At 42.3% G+C, this 20,140-nt stretch overlaps 1 protein-coding gene across 3 annotated transcripts in view; it reads left to right on the top strand.

The window, feature by feature from the left end:
* Positions 1-16,072, top strand: part of LOC121279421 (ALS2 C-terminal-like protein) — a 148,466-nt gene extending 132,394 nt beyond the window's left edge. For all 3 annotated transcript variants that reach the window (XM_041190655.1, XM_041190653.1, XM_041190654.1), the window contains exons 21-27: positions 836-892; positions 1,203-1,379; positions 3,528-3,570; positions 8,840-8,901; positions 9,970-10,119; positions 11,185-11,281; positions 13,712-16,072. In XM_041190655.1, the coding sequence (XP_041046589.1) occupies positions 836-892; positions 1,203-1,379; positions 3,528-3,570; positions 8,840-8,901; positions 9,970-10,119; positions 11,185-11,281; positions 13,712-13,768 (643 nt within the window). In that variant the 3' untranslated portion in view covers positions 13,769-16,072. The remainder of the gene's footprint in view (positions 1-835; positions 893-1,202; positions 1,380-3,527; positions 3,571-8,839; positions 8,902-9,969; positions 10,120-11,184; positions 11,282-13,711) is intronic.
* Positions 16,073-20,140: the final 4,068 nt, after the last annotated feature.

Raw genomic sequence — 20,140 nt, 5'->3', positions numbered from 1 at the left:
CATGAGTAAACTTGCAGAATAAACAAGTAATTGTCAAATAATATTCAATATGATTGTGGAGGTGGTGAATTTTGGTAGGAAGAATAAGGGGGCCTCGTGCTGCTTGAATACGTCCAGAAAAATAATCAAACTAAACGCTAAAGTTCTTTTCTTTTCAATTATGTACCTTAAAAAATGAAGTCAAATTATTTTTGTCATGAACCTTGATTAGACCACATTTGGATTATTATACTCAGTTCTGGTCTCCATATTTTAAAAAGGTTATATAGAGGTATTGGAGACAATGCAACAAAAAAGACTCACAAGGATAGTACCATAACTGAGAAATAAATCTCAGGAAGGCTGAACAAACTAGTGCTCTTTTGTTTAGAAAAGGGAAGGCTCAGGGGTGACTTGATATAGAGGTACTTAAGGTTATGAAAGGGTTTGACAAAGTAGACAGGCAGGAAATGTTTCCACTTGTGATGGAAATCAAAACCAGAGGTTATAAATATAAGATGATCACTAATAAATCAAACAGGAAATTTAGGAGGAACTTCTTTACCCAGAGAGTGTTAAGAATTTAGGACTTGCTATAATAAACAGTTGAGGCAATAAGTACATTTAAGGGGAAGCCATATAAGCACATGAGGGAGAAAAGTATAGCAGAAATGCTGATAGAGTTAGACAAAGAGGAATGGGTGAACTTGTGTGGACCATAAATGTCAGCATAAATCAGTCAGGCTGAATGGCTTGCTTCTGTGCAGTAGACTTTATGGAGTTCTGATAGTCTGACAGTTCCAAACTATTGGCTTGACTGAAGATCTTAGTAAGCCTTTCTTTAATTGCTTTCCAGCTATTTCTTGCCGACGTTACTGGAGAAAGACGATTCTTTCACTGAAGGTACAATCAGGTAAACCAGATTTTAATATTCTCTCTATAATTGGTAAACCAATTGAATGGGGAGATAAGTTCCATTCTATTTACCTGTACCCACCTACTAGGACAGTGGAATGTAAATCAACAGCGAGATCGAGGAATCTCATAAGAGGGTGGAGTTTTCCTAGCCTGGGGGAGTGTATTGTAGCCTTGCTAGAAGCAGGCAGCTAATCCAACAGTTCCGTAAACAAAGTTCGTTGTCCATCTAAAGAAGCCTCTCAGTAGTACATCTCTACAGACAGCGTGACATTTTTATTTACTCTTGATTCTTTACTTGCCTGCAGAGAGAACTTAAATGCTTACACAGTGACTCTTCCCCTGATTTTACCACGGTTCTATCCTGATCTCTTCATGTTGTATATGCTGTACCATGAAGTAGAGGATTCACGGTACTGGAAGGGAATACTGTACCTGGAACTTCTCTCTGACACCAAGCTGCTGGAACTCCTTGAGGTACAAAAGTAAGTGTGGAAAACTGTAACAGTGATGTTTCACTTAAGGTACTAAACAAAATTATATTGGGCATTTCTATTCCATCTTTTACAACTTCAGAAAATCCTGAAACATTTCACAGCCAAATACTTTGAATAGTCATTGTTTTAATGTAGGGAAATGTGGCAGCCAATAATGCACAGCAAGCTGTCACAAACTGGAATGAGATAAGTTATGAGATAATCTGTTTTAGTGATGTTGATAATTAAGAGTGCTGCCTTGCTTTTCTTCAAATAGTATCCTTTACATCTTCCTGTGGGCAGGTGGAGCCTTACTTTGACATCAGCCACAATACATCACTGAGTTCAACTACTGGAATAAGGTCTCCTGCTGGTTTGCTAATAAGGATCTCAACCCAAATCCTAGGCGGCATAAAATCACAGAACAAAGCTATCTAGAATTTAGTGCTAATTTGAAATTACTCAAGAGCATTACTCAAGAGAGCACAAACTGGGGATTCTTTCGTTGGGGCAACACATATGAGAAATAAAACATGGAGCAAGAGAAGGCATTGGAAGTGATGGATCTCTAATCCACACATACACTCTAATTTATTATGCAATCTATTATCTATTTAACCTGCTGAGGGAGTCTATTGCAAAGAGAAAGGCTTTTTTGATGGTGCCCTGTTATTTTTGTCTTGAACGCTGCAGGGCACTTAACATCTAAAATATTAGCCTGAAATGATTTTGTCATGAAAGCAACATGGGTAACTATTTTGGCCCCAGAAAGACACCAACATCAAGACGATGAATAAGCAATTAGTTTGTTGACAAGCTTTTTTTTTGCTTTACGGTGGCATCAGTACATCATGAGATCTTTGTGCACTCTTTCAAATAGTGCCATGGGATTTGTGTACTTCTAATTGAACCAATCAGAACAGAGGATTGGGCCTCTGTTTTAACATTTCATCCAAAGCTATCGATCATTTGGAGAATTCTCTCATACATATCTAGTTCCAAATCTTCTGAAGTTAAAGTTGTCAACTAAGCCGTAGCTAAAGTACATAGTAGTAGTGTTGCATATAAAATTGTGATCAAAGCTCACATAACATTTAAGCTTTCAGTTTTCAATTCAGCTTTGATTTAGTATAACCTGCACTGAGCATAAAATTCTCATATCCTGACTAATTTTCTACAATTTGTCTAGATTCTGTAGACAACTCTGTTGTGAAACTTGGTAAGATTAGAACAACTTCCACTTTAACTCCAGCTATCTCAGAACTGTGTGAAATAAAATACAGTAAAGAAAAATAAAATAAAAATCTCCCTGTTTATTTTGTCACAGCTATTTATGGGATAGTGCGGCAGAGAATATCTGCCATGGTTATCAATATAATCATTGCGCTTCAAAAGCCATTCATTGTGTGCAACACTTTGAGAAATGATGTTAAGGGAGGCCATGCAAGTGCAAGTGTTATTTTTATAATTGGGACACGTTGTTCAATCTGATTTTAAGGATGCATCTTGCCAATCTCCTGATAAAACTATAGCAAGCAAGAAGTGATACATATTGTGTGGTGAGTGGCTCATCTCCTGACTCCCCAAGCTATAAGGCACAAGCTAGGAGTGTGTTGGAGTACAGTACTCTCCATGTGGTTGGATGTGTGCAGCTGAGACAGTGCCATCTAGGACAAAGCAATCTGCTTAACACTTGACACAGTAAACATCCACTTACTCCTTCATACCCGCAGTGTGTCTAGCTATGAATGTTTGCGGATGGGATGCCAATCATGTGGACTGCTTTGTCCTGGATGGTGTCGAGCTCCTTGAGTATTATTGGAGCTGCACTCATCCAGGCAAGTATTCCATGACATTCTTGACTTGTGCCTTGTAAATGGTGAAATAAAAACATAGACATATAGTTCTGCTTCTTACATCATCAGAGTCAAAATCCTGGGACTTCTTACCTAATAGCATTGTGGCAGTACCTTCACCACATAGATTACAGTAGCTCAAGAAAAAGGGCCACCACTATCTTCTCAAGGGCAACTAGGGATGGGCAATAGGTGCTAGTCCTAACAACAATGCTTAGAGATCAAGAAATAAAAAGTAACCAGAAATAAAAATGATCTTGTCCTGAATATCTTCATGGTTGTATTCTTGTTTAATTCACAGGGACTTATGGCCTCTTCAAGACATCCATCTGACAAACAAACAGGTTAGAATGTAATATTTTCTTTTTACCTCTGAGACCTGGGTTTGAGTGAATTGGATGCAAATATTCTAATTAAAACAAGAGTGGGTCAGTCTCGATCTTATTCCTGCTGACTGCAGGTTTGAAGCACACAAATACACCCAATTCTACTCATTCATAGCGGCCACACGGATGGCTGGTGTCAGAAAGAAAAGTCACATTTGTGAAGTATGTTGCATTATAGTGAGTGTGGGTTAAGTCACACTGGAGCTGATATTCAGTGCACATCCAGTTAGCAAACGATCACACTGATTGCACTACATGCTCAGTGTCACCAGTAAGTGATTGACTTGCTGATTGGGGTGTGGAGAGCCAGGAGACCAGTCCATACCCTCATGAAGCTGAGTCACAAGTTGGCACCTAAAAATTGGAGAGTTGCATTTGTGCTCCCCCTGGGCTCACTAAGACCAATGCTACAGTTTGTTTTAGAACAGCCTGTAGCAATTGCTTTAAGGATTACATAGAGAGAAGCCAGGGAACTACAGGCCAGTGAGTCTCACGTCAGTGGTAGGGAAACTATTGGAGAAAACTCTGAAGGAGAGAATCTATCTCCACTTGGAGAGGCAAGGTTTAATCAGGGATAGTCAGTATGGCTTTGTTAGAGCGATCATTCCTAACAAATTTGATTGAATTTTTTGAGGAGGTGACCAGTTGTGTAGATGAGGGTGATGCAGTTGATGTCGTTTATATGGATTTCAGCAAAGCCTTTGACAAGGTCCCACTTGGGAAACTTATAAAGAAGGCAAATACACATGGGATAAGGGTAATTTGATGAGGTGGATTCAAAATTGACTTAGCTGTAGGAGACAGAGGGTGATGACAGAAGGATGCTTTAGTGACTGGAAGCCAGTGTCCAGTGGTGTACCACAGGGATCTGTGCTGGGTCCCCTATTATTCGTCGTTTATATAAACAACATAAATGACCATGTGTGGGGAGGATTAGTAAGTTTGCGGATGACACAAAGATTGGCCATGTGGTTAACAGTGAGGTTAAGTGTCTTGGACTATAGGAAGATATAGACGGGATGGTCAAATGGGTAGATAACTGGCAGATGGAATTTAACCCTGAAAAGTGTGAGGTGATACACCTTGGAAGGAGTAATTTGACAAGGAAGTATTCAATGAATGGCATGACACTAGGAAGTTATGAGGAACAAAGGGAACTTGGTGTGTGTGTCCATAGATCTCTGAAGGCAGAGGGGCATGTTAGTGGGGTGGTGGAAAAGGCATATGGGACACTTGCCTTTATCAGTCGAGGCATAGATTACAAAAGCAGGGAGGTCATGTTGGAGTTGTATAGAATCTTGATGAGGCCACAGCTGGAGTACTGTGTGCAGCTCTGGTCGCCACATTATAGGAAGGATGTGTTTGCACTGAAGGGGGTGCGGAGGAGATTCACCAGGATGTTGTCTGGGATGAAACATTTAAGTCATGAAGAGAAGTTGGATAGTCTTGGGTTATTTTCGTTGGAGCAGAGAAGACTGAAGGGCAACCTGATCAAGGTGTACAAGATTATGAGGGGTATGGACAGGGAGCAGCTGTTCCCCTTAGTTGAAGGGTCAGTCATGAAGGGACATAAGTTCAAGGTGAGGGGCAGGAGGTTTAGGGGGGATGTGAGGAAAAACTTTTTTACCCAGAGGGTGGTGACAGTCTGGAATGCGCTGCCTGGGAGGGTGGTGGAGGCGGGTTGCTTCATATCTTTAAAAAGTACCTGGATGAGCACTTGGCACATCATAACATTCAAGGCTATGGGCCAAGTGCTGGTAAATGGGATTAGGTTGGTCAGTCAGGTGTTTCTCATGTGTCGGTGCAGACTCGATGGGCCAAAGGGCCTCCTCTGCACTGTGATTGCTAGTCTTGCTGTTCAATGTGTGGTTTGACTGAGCAAAGCACTTATTCTACCTAGCAAAATACCCCTTGCATATTTCCGATGTAGATGATATGTTTTCTATGTTTAAATCTGTAATAATTTCCTTGCATGTCTCAATGGGCTCCATCCTGTGCTCAAATTTACCTTTGAAATGGAGCAGTCAAATGAACTCCCTTTTCTTGATGTACTAGTTGAGAAATCTGCATGGGGATTCTCTATCAAGGTCTACCACAATCCTACCTTCACTGGTCAATATGCGCGTTGGGATTCTTACAGTTCTACGCGCTATAAAATGGTCTTATCGGCAACCCTGTAAAGCCGACCCATGCCGTTTACTCACCATTCAAGACTGATGCTGAAATAGGGCGCATCAAAGATACCACGCGGGATAATGGCTACCCTGATCTGATCATTTCGTACTATATATCACGCAAACTCATGAACTGGCCTAAGGCTGTCACTTTCGGCCCTAAAAAGTGCCCAGTCCACCTCAGATTACCCTGGAAGGGCAAGACATCTCAAACAGTTGAGCAACAGGCGAAGCATTTTTTTTCTTTTTTTTTTCATTCATGGGATGTGGGCTTCAGTGGCTGGGCCAGCATTTCTCGCCCATCCCTAGTTGCCCTTGAAAAGGAGGTGATGAGCTGCCTTCTTGAACCGCTGCAGTCCATGTGATGTAGGTACACCCACAGTGCTGTTGGGAAGGGAGTTCCAGGACTTTGACCCAGAGACAGTGAAGGAACGGTGATATATTTCCAAGTCAGGATGGTGGTGAGTGACTTGGAGGGGAACTTCCAGGTGGTGGTGTTGCCATGTATCTGCTGCCCTTGTCCTTCTAGATGGTAGTGGTTGTGGGTTTGGAAGGTTCTGTCTAAGCAGCCTTGGTGAATTCCTGCAGTGCATAGTGTAGATGGTGCACACTGCTGCTACTGTGCATTGGTGGTGAAGGGAGTGAATGTTTGTGGATGTAGTGCCAATCAAGCAGGTCACTTTGTCCTGGACTATGTTAGCTTTCTTCAGCTGTTTCATGCTGCTACTGTGCAGTAGCAACATGAGTGGCATTCCCCAATAACAGGATGCTGCTGTCAAGCCAAAAGGTTGTTCTGCTTATCACACAAACCAGTACTGTGGTATATGTATTTCAGTGCCAGTGTGGTGCTAGGTACGTAGGCCATATGTCCCAAAGACTGGCGGATCGTATCAAACAGCGTGTGCCTTCCGCTGTTCAGAATGGGCAAGGTACTGACTGTCCCAAACCAGCTTGTGCTTGCAAAATTCAAAACACAGTGTCCAATATTAGATGTGATTCCCCAATTGGACAACATTTGCTAAATAATCCTCAATGTGTTAAGAATTACACTGGCAACCAATTTAAGATTGTCAGTCAGGCTCACAGTGTGGAGCATTTGCATGTACTGGAAGCTGCAAATATTAACAGACAGGACCCTGTTCTTTGCAGACAGAAAGAACATGTACACATATTGCGCCTGTTTCAGCTAAACAAAATAAGTGATGGCCATTTGCTGGTTCCTTCCTCAGGCAATGCCTTGATCAATCAGAGTCAAGCTGTCTGGTTTAAATTCCAAACAATGCTGGCAGTTAACTGTCAGTCACCATCAACTGGTGCATTCTCCATGGTAAATTCTCTACCAATCAGAGTCCTCTTTCCAACCATCAGCACTCTCTTCTCATACAGTATAATGTTGTTGTTTCCCCGAGTTTGGTATTCTTGCAGTTGTCCTGATGAGTGCAAGACGGAAAGCTTTGACAAAATGCCTTTTTCCAGCAATACATAAATATATCAGAAGTGATACAGTAAGGGGCAATGTGGGCTTATTAAAGACAAATGCAGGTGAGACTATAATGAATAATAAGGAAATAATAGACTTGATAGTTAAATTAATGAAAATTTATGTTAAAAAAAGCATAGTGGAAGTGGCAAGGACAAAATTCCAGCATTACAAATTAACTTGAGTTAAGGGAAGCAATACAGTTGATTTAAAATAATGGCACTGGATATGAACAAATCTATAGAACATGATGGTCTCCACCCAATGGCATTAAACTAAATGAGGAAATTGCAGATGCATTAGTCATAATTTCCCAAAGTGCATTTGTGCAGTTGTGTTCTTGAAGTGGAAAATTTCAAATGTCACTGCATTATTTAAGAGAGGAGGGGAAGAGAAACCAGTTTAACATCAGTTGTTGACAAGTTACTGCAATCTATCAGAGATGGAATGACTGATCAGAGTCAGCATAAATTTGCAAAAGATACGTCATATTTGACTATTCTAGTTGAATTTTTTGAAGTCATTAACATGGTGGATGGGGAAGTATCTGCTGATGCCTAGAAGGGTATAATAACATTTCGGAAGATATTCAATAAGGCTCTGCACAAAGCAAAAATGAGCACGTGGAATTGGATGTAACATTGTGATATGGGTTGCTAATTGACTGGGATAAAGGGTCCAACTCTTATTGATAGAATATGATAAGTGGTGTTTCCCTGGAATCTGAATTGGGGCCACAGCTCTTCAGATATACTAATAACTCAGATATAGGAATAAAGAGTTGTACATCAAAGTTTGCAAATAAAAGAATAAGTTAAGTGGAACTTAAATTGTGTAGGTGGGAGGAGGAAGTTACAAAGAGATTCAGTGAGTGGGACAAACTATGGTAGATGGAGTTCAATTTGGGGAACTGTGAGGTCATTCACTTTGAATCTGAGAGATGGACTCATTTCTTAATTGTGAGTCTAGGAGTTATGGAGGAACAAAGTTTGTAAAAGCTAAGTACACAGGTACAAAAAGTAATCAAAAGGCTAATGGAATGATATCCTTTATCCCAAGGGGTCTAGAATTCTAAAGGGAGGAAGTGATACTTCTGTTGCAGAATCTTAGCCAGATCCCGTCTAGTGCACTACATTCAGTTTTGAACATCAAACATGAGAAGAGATATATTAGCCTTGGAAGGAGTACAGTACATATTTACCAGAATAATATTAGGGCTTAAAGGGATAAATTATGAGATCAGGTTGCATAAACATGGCATTTATTTCATTGATTTGGGAAGATTGGATGTTCTAACTGAGATACATAAATTTAGAAATTCAATATTTTTGTGATTATATTTAAATTTGTGAGTATTCGCATTTCTATGGAGATGAGTGGATGGCCTACTGCATATATACAATGGCTGAAGCTGAGAGACAGTTTTGAGGCCCTCCCTGATCCACCTCACCTTCCAGCTGGAGGATTTTGTTTTACAGCAGCTGGGATTGTAATGGAGAATAAACATGGTGGTGGATCAACAGTATGTGTTTGTACAACATTAAAGGTGGAAAATCTTGTGTTTTGTATACAGAGGATCTCCGTTGTGAAAGATGTCTGCTTCACTTCTGCCATCTTGTGTTTTCAAAAAATAAGGTGAGCGCTGAGAAGAGAATGGTGAGCCTGAATCTTATCTTCGTTGGGTGCACACGATTGACGGGCCTGGAAGCGGATGCACTTCTGCCCGCAATCAGCCCCCGAAAGTAATTTCATGCCGGCTGGCCAATTAACAGCCAGCCAGCGTGAAACGTGTGCTGAGAAAGGCTCAGTGCTGCTGGGGGGTGGGAGGCGTGGTGCACTGCATGGGAAGAGGGCAGACGCCAAGAGAAGAGAGGATGCGGCCTTGTTCACTGAAGGCTGACGGTTGCTGGGGAGCTGCAGTAATTTCAAAATGAAATGAGCTCAATAAACTGTGACAGTACTGTAAATGCAAGTGCCTGGCCACAGGCTACATAGCAAATCATCCTTCAAATGTCGTCTTTTATTTTATTTAACCCTGGACATTTCATCCTGCCCTGGATGTAGTTTGTAGTGAAAACATGAAGAGTGCCTGGCCATTTGGCCTGTCCGCCAACTGTAAAGGTGGACAGGGCATGTAAAATTGCTGACAAGTGGCTCCTTAATGGGCTTAATTGCCCACTTAATTGTCGGTGGACGCGCTTCTGACCCATGCGCGTACCTGCCGACCGTAATGTTGTGTGCAAGCATGATGATGTCAGAATGCATGCCCGACGTCTTCTCGCGCAATTTCACCCTATTCCGGGCACCCGTACAAACAGCATAAGATTCTGGCCATGGTTTTTTTTTGAATGGGTGTGTCAAAAGAACAGTACTGAAGTGATACCATGATGCACAGCTTCACGCCATTCAGAGAAATACCTTTGCATTATTTTAGTATCACCTTTAGTAATCTTTGTGTGATGCTGTTCCTTCAAGTCCACCACATTCATCACAGTACTGATGTACCATCTTCTTTAATATTCAGAGAACTAGCCCCTAGTATTGCTATTCCCTTATTGGTTGGCATCTGAGAATTGAACATTAACAAAACTTTGTAACCTCATATTAAGAAATAGGAGCAGGAGTAGGCCATAAAGCCTCTCGCGACTGTAGTGAAAATGCTGTCAAAAATATAATTTGGCTAATATAAAACTCTCTTTCTAGTACTACGGCAGACCCTCAGGATAAGCTGGACACCCTCATGAAAACATATCATGAGATTGAGAGCACAGTAACCCGAGTGCTAAACAGGGAGTACAGTCTCTCCATGGATGACCTGCTGCCACTGCTTGTTTACGTGGTTTCTAGGGCAAGGTAAGAAGCAGACATTTCACAGCATTATGATGGGCTGAATGAATCATTACATTTGGGATTTGATTTGAATTGAAAACAAAACATTGCTTTGAAATACCATTGATTACTGAACATTTTTAAAGAATGTTGGATGAAGCACATGATCATTAACATTAGATGGTGGAATGGAGGAAGCTTTTTTTCTGATGGGCTGAATGGCCTTCCCCATAAGTGTCCAACCATTTATAAAATGATTCTTGGACCTTCACAGCCATTACCCTATCCAGTAGTCACTTCCAACAATTAACCACTGATGAGCTTTAATATGTTTGAAGATTTGCTTTTACTTATTTTAACCTATGTATCTTGTCCTGTTTCTTCACTTTATTTGGAAATAATGTCCAAGAACATAGAGTTACAAAAGGGGTCAACCATTTAGAATGAGATAAGAAATTTCTTTGCTCAAAAGGTTTTGTACCTTTGGGCTTCTTTACCTCAGAGGATTGTGGATGCTCCATCATTGAATTTATTTTAAGGTTGAGATAGACAGATTTTTGTTCTCTCAGGGAATCAAGTTATATGGAGAGCAGGAAGGAAAGCAGATAAAAGCAGGTCAACCATGATCATATTGAATGACAGAGCAAGCTTAAGGGGCTATTTGGTCTATTCATGCTCCTATTTCTTACGTTCTATAGACTTCCCTTTACAGTTTCCTCCTCTGTTACCCGAGGAGTTTGATGAGACAGCATAGAGGGAGTTTTACTCTATCTAATCCCTTTGTACCTGCTCTGGGAGTGTTTGAGGTAACTTAGAGGGAAATTTGCTTTGTTTGTAACCCTTGATACAAATAACCTGGGAGTGTTTGATGGGACACTGCAGAGGATGCTTTACTTTGTATTTAATTCTTGCTGTACCTGATCTAGGAATTCTTAATCAGTGTTTCATCCATGCTTTGACTAACCTGGTATAGTTCAGCAAGAATAAATAGACATTTTGTTGAAATATGTTTTCATGCATTGCAATCATCCAGTTGTAAACCAAAACAAAAATGACTCAACTTTGACTTTTGTTTTCTCTTCACTATAGAATCCTGCACTTAGGTGCAGAACTCCACCTAATACGAGACATGATGGATCCTTCCACTGAGGGCGGGATGAATGACTTCTTGCTTACTGCTCTTGATGTGAGTTAGTATAGAATGCACAATCTCTGTTAGCAACAATCCATATGAAGCCAGATGGAATTAGTATGTTTCTTGATCTAAAGTTGAATAGTGTTCCATATGAAATGAGGGACAACCTACTCTTAGTACACAATTTTTAAACTGTCATGGTGGGATTGCAAGTTTAGGAATTTGAATTCCGTATTGTTAAATTGGTATGAACAATGATTCTGTCAGATTGTACAAACGTAACTGATTCACTAATGCCCTTAAAGGAAGCATCCTTGCCCTACTGGTCTATATGAAACTTCCACAATGCAATTGACTCTTAACTTCTGGGTTGAATGACCCCCCTGCTGTACTGTATATCTTCTGTGTTTCTCTTGAAAATGACCTAGCAAGATAGCCAGTAACAAGTAGGGATAGACAATGAATTCTGCCTTTGGAAATGGGAACGTATGTAAAAACAAAGCTTCCATCCTTTTTGTTCACAAAGCAAAACAGCAGTTTGATATGCGGATGGGAATCGAGGAAGCAAGATTTGCATTTACATATTTCCTTGTGTCCCAAACATCCCAAAGTGCTGTACAGTACTTTGAAATGCAGTTACTTTCATGTGGGCAAATATGGCACCCATCTTCAAACACACAAGGTCCCAGAAGGTTAAATGAGAGGAATAACTAGTTGATCTGTTTTTGGTTGAGGGATGAAAAATTTCCAGGAGAAATCTCTCCTCCTCTTAAAATGGTACACTGAGATCTTTAATGTCTATCAGAATGACTAGACAGCATCCCTGTTTAATATGCAAAAAATATAGTTTCTGACAATGCAGCACTCCCACCTTTCAGCATCTATTTTTGGTTGAGGGAGAAGCATTAGCTGGGCGCTATTGTTTCCAAGTTAGGCCATCAAATCCACCTTCTGAAAGACGGCAGCTCTGGCAGTACAGTACTCCCTCAGAACTGCACTGGAGTGTTAGCCAACATTGTATGTTGAGTTTTTAAAAATTTATTCACGGGATGTGGGCTTCGTTAGCTGGGCCAGCATTTATTACCCATCCCTAGTTGCCTTTGAGAAGGTGGTGGTGAGCTGCCTTCTTGAACCGCTGCAGTCCATGTGGTGTAGGTACACCGACAGTGTTGTTAAGGAGGGAGTTCCAGTATATTGACCTAATGACAGTGAAGGAACGGTGATATATTTCCAAGTCAGGATGGTGAGTGACTTGGAGGGGAACTTCCAGGTGGTGGTGTTGCTACCTATCTGCTGCCCTTGTCCTTCTAGATGGTTGTGGGTTTGGAAGGTGCTATCGAAGGAACCTTGGTGAATTCCTGTAGTGCATCTTGTAGATGGTACACACTGCTGCAACTGTGTGTCAGTGGTGGAGGGAGTGAATGTTTGTGGATGTAGTGCCAATCTAGTGGGCTGCTTTGTCCTGGATGGTGTCAAGCTTCTTGAGTGTTGTGGGAGCTACACTATTCCAGGGGAGTGGGATTTGAACCCATGACTTACTCGGAGGCAAAAGTCAGTCATGTTAATGTCAGAATGTGATGCATATACACACATTGAGAGCTATAGAAACATATCTGCTAATATCCAATTTTTCTCCTCAAGATTGTGGTTGCAAGTCTTGTTACAGAGCATGTACTGTGTTATCAGAGGAACTATCCTCTGGAATAGACATTAAACCAATGCCCAAACCCCTGGTTGTATGATTCAAAAAGAATGACGTAAATAGAAAAACAATGAATTTTGTTGGGTTTTTTTTGGCCAACAAACACCACCAGTAATACCTGATTACTGATCATTCATCTTGTTCCAGTTAAAGGCTCTTGCTATGCTCAAAATTACCTGACATCTATTTGTCCACAAATAATTACATTTCAAAGTAATTGGATGCGAAATAAGAAGGAAATTTTGCATTTATATAGAATTTTTCATGAGCTCAGGATGTTCCAAAGTACGTTTTTAAATTGTAGTCACTGTTGTAGAAAAAGTGGCAGCCAGTTTGCATTCAGCAAGGTCCCACAAACAGCAATGAGATAAATGTCAGATCAACTGTCTGTGCGTTGTTTGAGGGATAAATGTTGGCCAGGATATGGGGGAGAACTCCACTGCTCTTTGAACATTGCCCTGGGATCTTTTACATCCACCTGAGGAGATAAATGGTGCCACAGTTTCATGGCACCCCTATCAGTGCAGCATTCCTTCAGTGCTGCGCTGAAGTGCCAGCCTAGATTGTGTTCAAGTCTCTAGAATGGGAATTGAAACTATCTTTATACATTTACAAGTATCCTTCTTTCAGGGCTGAGAGTGCTATCACTGAATGAAGGCTAAAGTTGGGGACATTTCTCAGGGGCACTATGTGAAAGTAATTTTACTTAAAGTGGGTAGCTGTTGCTCTAGCCTGACACACAGACTATCTCCTAACTACATAATCTTGTTTCATTTCAGTCTTGCTACCAGCATATTCAAAAAGAAGAACTACGGTCCAGGAGCTTGCCTAAATGATGTCTAATGACACAAAGGGAATACTTCGACCCAGGAATGCAACACGGACAACACTACAGGAACATAGGACAGCATGAAAATTTAATGTAATTGTAGGCGAACAGTTCCTCCACCACCATTTCACATGAAGTGTAAATAGAATCAGGCAAAATCTGATTTACTGCTGGAGGGTCCCTCAAACTCGAAGTTTCACTTCAAGTACAGGGTGTCTCCTTAGCAGCGGAAAAGACTCAACTGTAAGTATAGGATGGAGATAGGTTACCAAAAAAAAAAGAGATAATGGCTAGATGGCAGGAAGTGAGGCAATAATTAATTCAAAAAAGGCAACATTAAAGTCTTCCATTTTAATTTGTAAGGAAGTGACTCCGTAGCTGTAGCTACTATGAATTAAAGTGTTCAGCTCCAGAGCTTCCCACCCTGGAACAGAGAATTTGTTACTGGATGAGTAATGAGTGGCTTGAGCAAATGAATGATGTGGATTGCCATTAAAAAAAAAATTGGTTCACTACCTCTTTTTTTTAGGGAAGGAAATGATGCTCATATCCTGAGAATAAATTCATTGGCCTTTGAATTTATTCTCAGGATTTGAGCAGCACTGGCATTTATTGCCCATTCCTGGTGGCCCTGAGAATGTAGTGGGCAATAAAAGCCAGACAACCAGAGATGGACAATAAACTTATACGGAGGTGGTGATGTAGTGGTATTGTCACTGGACTGGTAATCCAGAGACTCAGGGGACCTGGGTTTGAATCCCACCATGGCAGATAGTGGAATTTGAATTTAATTAAAAAAAAATCTGGAATTAAAATTCTGTTGTAAAAACCCATCTGGTTCACAAATGTCCTTTAGGGAAGGAAATCTGCTGTTCTTACCTGGTCTGGCCTACACGTGACTCCAGACCCACACCATGCTGTGGAGGGAAAGAACAAGAATTGAAGAATCGCTGAAATAAATTTAAAATGGGTCTTAATAAAATTTGAAACAAGTCTCAGGCATTCAAGGTATTGTTTGATCCCAGGCTGGCTTATAAAGCACTAGGAATACTTGAATTGGAGATTACTGGAAAGATGAACAGATTGGATGGTTGTCCTTCATCCTTTCTTATGCCTTATTCTCAAGCTTTCTTTCAGTCTTAGACCTCTACGTCTGTTCCCCCCCCACCATAAACCCACACCCGCCATGTGAACTCCATAGCTGTTCCCCCAGTATGCACTATGTAAGAATATAGGAGCCTTTTGAGCAAAGCTTTTGAAACCCGGCCAAGCATTCATAATGGAACAATTGTCATAACAAAAGCTTCCAACTCCACTGGCAGAACAGATATCTATTTCCATTTCTAAGTAGAGCGCCTGTCCATCAATGGAGGGGGAGCAGTTACAGTCCATTTTTTCAACCTTCAGAAGTTTAAAAAAACCAGATTTGCCTGTCCAATTAAATCAGAGCACAAAAACATGACAGCAGAAGACCTTTTTTTTACATTTTCCAATACATTATGGTACTCTGTCCATTGGAAAAATACTGTAAAGCATGTCAGCAATTACATAACACTGGTTAATGTAAGGGTAAACTTACCTTTGCAGGGCAGATCCTTGTGATGAATCACTGCATTAAAACACAGCTACATTACAATACAGCACACAATAATGCCCCCCTTTTGAAGGTGTGAAAGCAGTTTACACTTACACTTACCTTTTGGAATATTCTGGACTCCTCAGGAGGCTTTCCATTTTCTTTATGAATGGCCAAACCTGGTGTGCTTTTAATGAGCTTGATTTCAGTGAGGGTGGGTGTGAGTTTTGCACATTTTGTACAAAAGGCCAGAGGAAAATGGTATGGCATGGGGAATGTGGAGGAGAATCAGATTTCTTCCAAAAAAAAGTGGTCATTCATGACCCCGAACCCAGACAAATTTGGCCCTTAGGGGCCAATTTATTTGCATCACTTGTATCAACTAATTTCCCTTTGCAACAACTGCAATTTTCTTTATGTGGAATGCTACACAGATTTCTATACACTCATTCAAAGACTCAGATCTGCCATGATGAGTTCCTAAAGCTGGGGTGAAACTGAAAAACTTGTTGGTTTGCTGGTCCCAAATCTGCAATTTCATCTCACTCATTTGTGGGTACAGCTCAGTCACTTTTACTGTGGGGGTGTGTGTCTGCCTGTAATTGGAACAAACACAAAGCTAAGGGAATCAATGAATGACAATATGTTTGTATATTATGCTTTTGTAACCAAATATTTTAATGTTTATCAGATATTGCAGATTATACTACCGTGAATAAATTTTTTGCACTTTTAGCCAGGTTTCTTCCTTATATTTAAACAGTATATCACTTTGGAGGATAGAGGGATCCTCTGTCCCTTTAAAGAAGATAAATTGGAGCAACTGTATCTTGATTTTTAATTGCTCCATTACTCTCAGGATGTTTACTGCCTGCGATCAGCCCCCAGCCGCTATTTCACACTGGCCTTTAAGTGCGAAAGGCGCGCTGAGAAGTTCAGTGCTGCCGGGGTCAGGGAGGGAGAAGGATGAGTGTGAAGTTGGTGAAGGGGAGTGCGCAATGAAAGGTCCCTGAAGGCAGAGAGCTGCCTCAGGGAGCTGAAGTATTTTAAACCAATGAATAAAGTTTTTAAAATTCCAGAAAAATATCCACACAGCGGACTCACTCACCTTAACACATAGATTTGAAAAATTCTGACCAAAAATGTTTATTTTTTAAAAATTTAATTACAGAAACCTCATCCTACCCAGGGATGAGGTCTCCTCAAAAATCCAAAGGTTACCTGGCCAATTCACCCACCCGCCAATCATAACGTTGGATGGGCAGCGAAAAATACAGGTTAATTAATTGATTAATGGTCTTAATAGCTTCTTAATTGTCAGCGGGCGGGCTGCTGACTTTCGCGCGCGCCCAACCGAAATATCACGAGCGCGCGATGACACTGGGACACTTGCCTGACGTCATTGCGTGCTATTTCACACTTGGGTGTGTCGGGTGCACGCCCGCACACCAAGCGGAAAATCCTGCCAATATTTCTCTTGGGTTGCATGAAGCAGTGTCCTGGAGATTAAGCCAGTCCTGAAGGGTTGGCAATCACGAAATGGAAGAACTGTAATCAATGAGAGAACATGATTGCCAACCCTTCAGGATTGGCTTAATCGCCAGGACACTGCTTCATGCAACCCAAGACTATGTGATACCGGCGTGATGCTAAGCCAAATCTGCTCTTCTCCACAACTGATATCCACACTGATTTTCAATGATGATGCTTTCACACACCCTGACTCTCCTTGACCCTAACTGTTGTAGGCTCCCCTTTGCCACTTCTGCTTGGGCTAAAATCTATGAATCCCTTAACCTGCTCACTGACGTTCAGTTTGGGTTCTGCCAGGGCCACTAAGTTCCTGATCTCATGACAGCCTTGGTTCAAACATGGACAAATTAGTTGAACTCCAAAGGTGAGGTGAGAGTGACTGCCCTTGGCATCAAGGCAGCATTTGACCAACTGTGCTATCAAGAAGCCCTAGCAAAACTGGAGACAATGGGAATCAGGGTGCAAATTCTCCACTGGTTGAAGTCATACCTAGTACAAGTGAAGATGGTTGTGGTTGATGGAGGTCAATCATCTCAGTTCCAGCAAGAGTTCCTCAGGTTGTGTCCTAGCGCCAACCATCTTCAGCTGCTTCATCATAAGGTCAGAAGTGGGGATGTTTGCTGACGATTGCACAATGTTCAGCACCATTTGTGACTCCTAAGGTACTGAAGCACTCCATGTCTAAATGCAACAAGACCTGGACAATATCTAGGCTTGGGCTGACAAGTGGAAAGTAACATTCGCGCTACAAAAGTGCCAGGTAATGACCATCTCCAACAAGAAAGAATCTAACCATCGCCCCTTGACGTTCAATGTCATTACCATCACTGAATTCCCCACTGTCAACATCCTGCAGGTTACCATTGACTAGAAGCTGAACTGGACCAGTCACATAAATGCAGTGGCTACAAGAGCAAATGAGAGGCTAGGAATCCTGTGACAAGTAACTCACCTCCTGACTCCCCAAAGCCTGTCCACCATCTACAAGGCACAAGTCAGGAGTGCGATTGAATACTCCCCAGTTACCTGAATGATTGCAGCTCCAACAACACTCAAGAAGCTTGACATCATCCAAAATAAAGTAGTCTGCTTGATTGGCACCACATTCACTCCCTCCACCACTGACGCACAGTAGCAGCCGTGTGTATAATCTGCAAGATGCACTGCAGGAATTCACCAAGGTTCCTTCGACAGCACCTTCCAAACCCACGACCACTACCACCTAGAAGGACAAGGGCAACAGATAGATGGGAACATCACCTGGAAGTTCCACTCCAAGTCACTCACCATCCTTACATGGAAATATAGCGCCGTTCCTTCACTGTGACTGAGTCAAAATACTGGAACTCCCTTCCTAACAGCACTGTATGTATACCTACACATGGACTGCAGTGGTTCAAGAAGTCAGCTCACCACCACCTTCTCAAGAGTGGGTAGAGATGGGCAATAAATGCTGGCCCAGCAAGCGAAGCCCACATTCTGTGAATGAATAAAAAACATTCACTCCCTCCCTCCAACACTCTCTCCCTCTCCACCACCCCACTCTCTCCCCCTTCATAATCTCTACCCACTCATACACTCCCTCCACCTCACCCTCCCTCTCTCCCCACACCCTCTCCCTCCCCGCAACACTCTCTTCCTCCCCGCCAGGCTATCCCCCCACACTCTCTAGCTGCTTCATAATATTTACCACCTCGTACACTCCCTGCACCTCACACTCCCTCCCTCCCCCACCACATTCTCTTCCTCCCCCCAAACTTTCTACCCTCCCCTCACACTCTTTACCTTCCCCTCACTTTCTTCCCCAACTCTGTCTTTCTCCTCCCAATCCCCCACTTTCTTTCTCCTCCTACACTCTCTCTTTCTTCCCCCCCCATCACTCTCTTTCCCCCTTACACTCTCTCTCTTTCACCCCCCCCTCCCCATCACACTCTCTCCTTTCCCCCCTCACACTTTTTCTCCCCCCAAACCCTTCACAAAGTTATCAGTCACTCAATTACTCAGTCGCCAATGGCCACCAGTCCCACTACCTTGTGCTCCGCACCACCCTGCCTGGGCCCTGCTCCGGATGCCTGGGCCCTGCTCCGGATGCCTGGGCCCTGCTCAGCTGCATCAAGCCCTGCCACGGCCTCCCTGGGCACCTGGGTCCTGCTCGGCTGCCTCATGCCACGCTCTGGCAGGCCTGGGCCCGGCTCCCACTCTGGGTGAGGGTCCCACTCCCCCGCTCCTTGGGCATCCACGTTTCCTGGTCCACGCTCATCGGGCCCTGAATTCGACGCCTGAGCCGATCAGCAGCAAATGTGGGAGAGAAGCAGCTCCATGCAGAATCTTCTATTCAAAATTATTTCTTTGACTGGCATTTTCAAAACAGGCACAGGGGGCCATATGTTGGACAAGCCTGATCTAGAAAGACAACGGCAGCAGAAACGTGGGAACACCACTACCTGTAAGTTCCCCACCAAGCTACACACCATCCTGACTTGGAAATATATCGCCATCCCTGTTTCTGGGTCAAAATCCTGGAACTCCTTCCCTAATAGCACTGTAGGTATACTACACCACATGGCCTGCAGCAGTTCAAGAAGGCAGATCACCAGCCCCTTCTCATGGGCAGTTAGGGATGGGCACTAAATGCTGGCCTGGCCAGCGACGCCCACATCGCAAGAACAAATAAAAGGGGAAAATAAGCCCACAAAGATTTTCTTTGCACCATCTATGCTGCAAGGAAGAGATGGAACCTCTAGAAATTGTACTGAGATCTCCCTACTCTATAGGGCTCTCACTGTTGGGTGGGTTTGGGCCTATTGTTTGCTTTTGCAAATTTAAAAACAATTAGAAAAGCACATCAACAATATCCAAAATTACTAGGCATCCTAACTTCCTAAGTTTCTCATTCTAGCAATAGCTTTTTAGCTTTGGTTCGTTCTTTTGTCAGCATCCTTAAGAACTAACTGATTTTAATTGAGGTATGTAATGCACTCTAGGGATGAGTTTTATTTCTCTCTTGTCTCCCCTTCATAAGAGTCCCTAGGGTTCCCTTTGCATCTCAACAACATTCAAGCATCCCACAATTCAATGTTCTGTGGTCACAATTACAAATGTTTCACACAGCCCCAAGAATCTCGAGCTTGTGTAGAAAATGTTCTTGCGTCACTGCAGTAAAGCAACTTGCGTGTGCTGCGCTCTCCTTTCATAAATTTATTGTTGGGCAGCAGTGCCTTTTGGCGATCCAGGCCCTGCTATGTGACAGAGACCATGAGGGTTGATGTT

This window comes from Carcharodon carcharias, chromosome 6 (assembly GCF_017639515.1).
Source record: "Carcharodon carcharias isolate sCarCar2 chromosome 6, sCarCar2.pri, whole genome shotgun sequence".
Lineage (NCBI taxonomy): Eukaryota > Metazoa > Chordata > Chondrichthyes > Lamniformes > Lamnidae > Carcharodon > Carcharodon carcharias.
This window is presented reverse-complemented; position numbering and strand designations above follow the sequence as displayed.